Raw genomic sequence first — 7516 nt, forward strand, 5'->3', positions numbered from 1 at the left:
TATAACAGGCAGCCACCATCTTGCCTACTGTAAGCCATCTTTGCTCGCTTGGCTACTGACGGTCATCAGCCATTACATCCTCCTGTGCTTGGTGTATCTCAAGAGAATACAACATACTCTAGTGACATCCACTGCCACAACACCAGGCGCCGTGAGCTGTGGATATCCCCAGGAGACGCCCTCCACCGATCGCAGGCCTGTATGGGATTTCTCCCTGAAATTCTCCAACAAGCTGCCTATAATGGTGTGAATGAGGGGTCTGGTCAAATTTTAATTGCAATGGCATTCGATTTTTATGTTATTAATTTCCACTAAACCTCAAATGCTTCAACGTAATACCGTACATTAAATTCAAATTTTAGAAACCGATGTATTAGATTTTAAATTGTTTTTTACTAAATTATCAGAGATATTCATTGAATTACCAGTTTTCCTCAATATTTTTCTTGACCTTGAATTTTCAGAGGCCGCAACATTGACGCTCTCAATATTGTATTGAGAAGTGCACCACTAGGGTCGAAAACTCAACAAGTAAAGGTAACACATCCTACTTATAAGGGTATGATCAGTTGGATGCACGTATGTGCAAGTGCACGCGTGGTCATGCATGCACTTGCTGGTGGCGTTCAGTGTGAACAGAGTTATGAGCACATCATAACGTGTTTCTATGGCTCTTCCCAGATTTTGTTCCTTTTAAATCATGCACATACCTGCATCCAATATGATCATACCCTAATTCAAGCACGATGCACACTGGGATAATACTAGCTTCCATTAAGCTAGGTTTACACTATGTAGCAGAGCTATATAGCAGAGATATATAGCAGAGCTACATGTAGCAGAGCTGTATAGCAGATACATGAAGCGAAGCTATATAGCTCTGCTACAAGTTCAAAAAGTGACACTGGAGATCTGCTATGATATAGCCCTGCTATATAGCAGTTTTAAGCCTATTTTCTCAGCTATATAGCAGAAAATCAGCTATCCAAAATTTTCGGTGAACATCAAAGAGAATCGGAACTATGTGCAGCTCTGCTTGTTTGTTTGTTTTTAAATTAAAGCTTCCCAGAGACTCTAATCAGAGTATAGGAATTGTCAAAAATTTATAATACATACAGTATTACAAAAAAGAAGAAAAAAATCACACAAAGGAACCCTCTCTACACACAAACTCTTCTGTTATATAGAATACTCCAAGCATCAAAAAACGTTTTAACTCCTTCTCAAAAACATCGACATCTTCACAATTTTTCAAGTGAGTAGGAAGCTTTCTAATGAATTTAAGGCACATATATGTTGGTTTTTTCTCAAAAAGAGCTGTTCTGTGATTCAGTGAAGCATATAGTCTCCTCTATTTCTAGTATTGTATCCATGCAAATCAGCATTTCTAGTAATTGTCTTTCTTTAACATGCATAATCACCTCATATATATACCACTGTATAGTTTCCTAGCCTGAAGTGAGGGTCTTATCCAATTTTCTTCTGTGCTGAGAATATCACAGTAGCTGCGGCGAAAGCAGTGGCTGCTGCAAGAACTACCTTCTTCTTTGGCATCAGGCTGGGAACTGAGCAGTGAATACTGGTTAATCCCAAGCTATATGTAGCTCTGCTAAAAGTAATGGCATCAAAGTTAATTATAGTAGAGCTACATATAGCTCTGCTACATAAAATTAGCGTTAAATGTACTTATTGCTACATCCAGCAGAGCTATATGTAGCTGACAGTGCTCTGTCAATTTATCAATTGAATCAACTAGAACAGGTGAAATCAGATACTTGTGGATGAGAAAACTGCGTGAGGTTGACAGAGCTCTGTCAGCTACATATAGCTCTGCTAGATGTAGCTCTGCTATAAGTACATTTAACGATAATTTTATGTAGCTCTGCTAGGTGTAGCTCTGCTATAATCAACTTTGATGCCATTACTTGTAGCAGAGCTACATATAGCTTGGGATTAACCAGTATTCACTGCTCAGTTCCCAGCCAGATGCCGAAGAAGAAGGTAGTTCTTGCAGCAGCCGCAGCTACTGTGATATTTTCAGCACAGAGAAGAGAAAGAAGATATTGGATAATTTTGTCTCCATTCCAGTCAAATCACTCTCCATCATTGCACAATAATATATAAATCAAAAAGAAATGCAATGCGCAGTAACCTATTAGCACTCTGACAACAAATGAGTACAGTATTATATCTGGTGTAAACCGAGCAGACACTAAACAGCTGCAAACAGCTGTGGCAGCCTTCCTTCAAGGACAGAGCAGCTACATCTAGCTCTGCTTTAAACAAAAATCTGGTGTGGCGCACTCACACAACTTTCCTTGCCGTTATGAAAATTGATCAACTGACGCTAGTGTTCCCGCACATACTAGTTTACTATTCAAAGATCTGAACCAGCTGGTGACAGGACAATAACGCTGGATACACACGAGATCTGCTATCTCTTCATAGTGAATGATTCAATAGAATCAACAGTTGCCAACAGTTTGCAATTGAATAATCACATTTTCTCAAATTTCAAGCTTATTTTCAATTTTAGGTGGAAATGTTACTGGACATTAATAATTGAAGAAATTTTCATGCTCAATCTATTCCACTCGAAATTTTTCGTTTAAATTATATCTGAGACCTGATAATCGGAAATCTAAATCAAACTTTGCATAGATGGGGCGGAGCTCCTGAAATTTTTACAGATATGGGACTAGTGGCAGTTGATATAGCTTATCAATGACTATTTTAGGTATGAATTTGATCAAAATCGTTGGAGCCATTTTCGAGAAAATCGCGAAAAACCCTGTTTTTGACAACATTTTCGCCATTCTAGCCGCCATCTTGAATTGTATTTGATTGAAATTATTCGTGTCGGATCCTTATATTGTGAGGACCTTAAGTTCCAAATTTCAAGTCATTCCATTAATTGGGAGATGAGATATCGTGTACACAGACGCACATACACTCATACACCACACACACACACACACACACACACACACACCACACACACACACACACACACCACACACACACACACACACACCACACACACACACACACACATACAGACCAATACCAAAAACCACTTTTTTGGACTCAGGGGACCTTGAAACGTATAGAAATTTAGAAATTGGGGTACCTTAATTTTTTAGGAAAGCAATACTTCCTTACCTATGGTAATAGGGCAAGGAAAGTAAAAATTGACATGTAGCAGAGCTGCATATAGTTCAGATTCTCTTTGATGTTCACAGAAAACCTTGGATAGCTCATTTTCTGCTATATAGCTGAGAAAATAGGCTTAGGTACCTCAATTTTTTTTTGGAAAGCAATACTTTCCTTACCTATGGTAATAGGGCAAGGAAAGTAAAAATTTATCCAGTTGAATCAGCGAAAAAATACGATATAATTATTACTCATCTACCGGATATATGCAATACCTACTATTACTTAGTAATAGTAGGTACTGATATATGTCAACCGTATACAATTCAGACTCAATGAACCATATCACAATAATTCATATTGAAGTGACACATAACCTCTAGCTACTTTGGACTGTTGTAAAAATTAGAATTGGAACCGTTTGGACGTAAGTTAGCCTGTAGTACTTTTCTGTAAGTTGTATAGTTCTGAATGATTGAATAAATAAATAAATAAACATATCAAGAACTGAGCTTGTGAGTACAAAAATAGGAAAACGGACGACATAAGACGGATGCGTGTGGACGCAATTTTACATCAGTCTTTTGCTTGAACCAAACGATCCGTCTTTTGCTTGAGCAGAAGACTGATGGTAAACGTGAGCGTCTGGACCCGGCTTAATATTAACTGTTCATTCTCGTTTAAAATAATCAATTATATTTTATTAAGCAAGATTTTATATTTTTCAATAATTTCATAATGAATTTTCATAATTAAGATTAAATAATTATTATTAAATCTATATTGTTAAAAGACGATCTGGAAAAAGAGCAAAGCGAGAAAGAGATAACGCTATCCGCTTTGTTGAATGATTGACAAGGATAGAAATACCATTGCTAATCAAACACTCCCATTAAAACGTGGACCTCATTATAGTGTGATCCTAGTGTCAACCTATAGTGAGGAGGTTGTGAAATTTTCTGTCGATCTCTTCAATTTTTGACCGAGCGAAGTGAGGTCTAAGATTCAAGTCGACGGTTTGGCATTTCTCTTAATGTTTAAATTTGAATGTTTAAATGTCTATATGTTGCGCATTTACGGCGAAACGCGGTAATAGATTTTCATGAAATTTGACAGGTATGTTCCTTTTTTAATTGCGCGTCGACGTATATACAAGGTTTTTGGAAATTTTGCATTTCAAGGATAATATAAAAGGAAAAAGGAGCCTCCTCCATACGCCAATATTAGATTAAAAATCAGACTATAGAATTATTCATCATAAATCAGCTGACAAGTGATTACACAGATGTGTGGAGAAGCCAGTCTATTGCTGTATTTCCATAAGGTCTATAGTTTCAATCAGGTACTTGTGGATGAGAATACTGCGTGAGGTCTACTGTTCACAGAACTACCAGTTAAGATGAAATATTTTTTAAATTATTATTAAATCTATATTGTTAAAAGACGATCTGGAAACAGAGTAAAGCGAGAAAGAGATAGCGCTATCCGCTTTGTTGAATGATTGACAAGGATTGATGAGTTGTTCCACTCATACAATACCAGATATAGACAAAACCTCAGATGACATTCATCAAACTGGTATGTATGAGAGGGGGGTAAAGAGTGCAGGAATTCGGCTTTATAATTCATTGCCAACACGAGTAAAGGCTCTTACAGGTGAAGAGTTCAGAATTAAGGTGAGGGAGGAGTGGTTGCAGGTTTGTCCTTATTCCAGTGAGGAATTCTTTTTGCATTATGGAATGCAAAGATTGACGACTTAGCTTATAATTGACAAATCCTTATACCCCTTCCATAGGTGGTCAGTGGGATGAAAAAAAATGAAATGAAAAAAATGAAGAGGATAGAAATACCATTGCAATCAAACACTGCCATTATAACATGGACCCCACTATTGTGTGATCCTAGTGACAACCTATACTGAGGAGGTTGTGAAATTTTCTGTCGATCTCTTCAATTTTATCAACTAGATTTAATTACTCTTCCGTTTGCTTCGCTTTTAGGACAACGCGCTCAACCTGACGATGAAGGTGCTACTATCGATCAAGGCGTCGCAGATCGAGGAGGCAGTGTCGAGAGTCGACAAAGACCTGATCGACGTGCTCATGAAGTACATCTACAGAGGCTTCGAGATGCCATCAGAAAAGAGCAGCGGCCATCTGCTTATGTGGCATGAGAAGGTGTTCGCGGTCGGTGGAATGGGCAGCATTGTCAGAGTGCTCACGGACAGTAAACGAATCTGAGTAAGTCTGGGAAAATCTTAATCATTAGGAGAAAAGTCATTGTTCTGAAGTTTGAGTGTAGAAAATTCGATCCGTTGTGTCTTTTTCTAGCTGCTCATATTGATTCCCAGAAGAAAACTCCTCCTTGTTCTGGCAAAGAACGAGGATATTGATTTTGTCTTTCCACAGTTGTTCATAATATTGATTTTTGAAAGAAACTTACGTAAATTACGAGTATAATGCGATTTCGTCACATTGATTTTTAAAAAACTACGTTATTCCGTCATGTATTTAAGATCTAATTCCAATGTAATACGAAGGAAATTTGGAAGCATGTTAACTGATATTTTGATATCAGTTCAACTGATATCCTGATATTAGTTCATCTGAGCTAATTGAATAAGACAATACCCACAATATATGACATAAGTTGAATTCTATCATTTTCATTCATTTATTTTTCAGTCAGTTTTTGGTATTATTTCCATTTTATTTTTTATTATTCTTCCAGTTAAAGCTTGACCCTTAATTTTCAAATTCAAATTCAATCTCAATTTATTCAAAAACGTTATACATTACATAGTATCTAAAAACAAAGTAAACGCATTATATTAGATTGTAACATTAATATGGAAAACAAGTAAAAAGTAAATGAATAACTCCATGCTTGGACGATAAGTCCGTGTGCATGGAGGAGTCTTCTGACAATCGATAATAAAAATAATAACAATACTCTATTGACACTAGATACTATATAAAATCTAGTTACTAAGAAAATTACTATAAAATAAGAAATTGAAAATTATAAGCAAAAATATAGTTAAAATAGTTTAACAAGTGACTTGAACTAAAAAAAAAGAATTAAATTAATTTAATTTGCGGCATTTAAGGTATCATGCAATCAAAATATAAATAAAAAGTACAGTATCTGTGGTTGAAGGGGAAACTGAACAAATGTAATAGGTAAGGACGGACTATTAGGACGGGCTATTACAGCTAGACATAAGGAGACCGCAACAGAGCCTCTGCAGCCGCCGGGCCAATACTGACAAGCCACCTGCTCACTCCACGCTTATAGATGGCGATGCTTCACCCCTCACCAATTCATAGAATTTCTGGAGGAGCATTACGATAAAGCCATTGGGCCAAATGGAAACAGTTTGATAATTGCATTGAGTTTCCGAGACGAGGGATTTGGATGTTAATATTTAATCTATTTCTGGTAGGATAATTATGCTGAATTTCTGTAAATAGGGAATTGTTTTTTTTTATAAAAATTAAAAGGTTTTAATGAAGAGCTGTTTAATATTCAAAACTGGAAATTCGAGGAACAACTTGATATTGTCCAAATTTCAAGTGTGCCAAAACAGCTGATCAAATAACTTTTTTATAATTTTACTTTCCTTGCCCTATTACCATAGGTAAGGAAAGTATTGCTTTCCGAAAAAAATAAGGTAGGCCTACCCAATTCTATATTTCTATACGTTTCAAGGTCCCCTGAGTCCAAAAAAGTGGTTTTTGGGTATTGGTCTGTATGTGTGTGTGTGTGTGTGTGTAAAGGTGCGTACAAACTTTCGCTCTGCTCCGCAACCGAACGTCACTCCAGCAGAGCGATTGATGATCGACCGGCGAGCAAGAGGGGTTCGACCGGGGAACGCGAGAAGATCTAACATCTTCCATAACGTTCATGATGGGTGCGTGGGCGGTGCGACTGTGGTTCGATGGTGGTACGAGGGCGGTACGAGGGAGGAGCGTGCTCGGTGCTGGTTGGAAGCGCGAATATGTGTACGCAGCTTATGAGTGTATGTGCGTCTGTGTACACGATATCTCATCTCCAAATTAACGGAATGACTTGAAATTTGGAACTTGAGGTCCTTACACTATAAGGATCCGACACGAACAATTTCGATCAAATGCAATTCAAGATGACGGCTAAAATGGCGAAAATGTTGTCAAAAACAGGGTTTTTCGCGATTTTCTCGAAAACAGCTCCAACGATTTTGATCAAATTCATACCTAAAATAGTCATGATAAGCTCTATCAACTGCCACAAGTCCCATATCTGTAAAAATTTCAGGAGCTCCGCCCCATCTATGCAAAGTTTGATTTTAGATTCCCAATTATTATCAGGATTCAGATACAAT

General features: G+C 37.2%; 1 protein-coding gene across 1 annotated transcript; it reads left to right on the forward strand.

Moving 5' to 3' along the window:
* The first annotated feature begins 241 nt into the window (after positions 1-241).
* Positions 242-5393, forward strand: LOC111058330 (actin-related protein 2/3 complex subunit 5-C). Its single transcript, XM_039425299.1, has 3 exons — positions 242-246; positions 465-537; positions 5154-5393. The coding sequence occupies exons 1-3, from the start codon at positions 242-244 to the stop codon at positions 5391-5393; spliced, it is 318 nt and encodes a 105-aa protein (XP_039281233.1).
* Positions 5394-7516: the final 2123 nt, after the last annotated feature.

This window comes from Nilaparvata lugens, chromosome 3, assembly GCF_014356525.2.
Source record: "Nilaparvata lugens isolate BPH chromosome 3, ASM1435652v1, whole genome shotgun sequence".
Lineage (NCBI taxonomy): Eukaryota > Metazoa > Arthropoda > Insecta > Hemiptera > Delphacidae > Nilaparvata > Nilaparvata lugens.

Bases quoted from the DNA above. Each gene is read 5' to 3' on its own strand.
- LOC111058330 (XM_039425299.1), top strand. The intron at 538-5,153 runs GTAACACATCCT...CTTCGCTTTTAG, and splicing joins CGAAAACTCAACAAGTAAAG to GACAACGCGCTCAACCTGAC.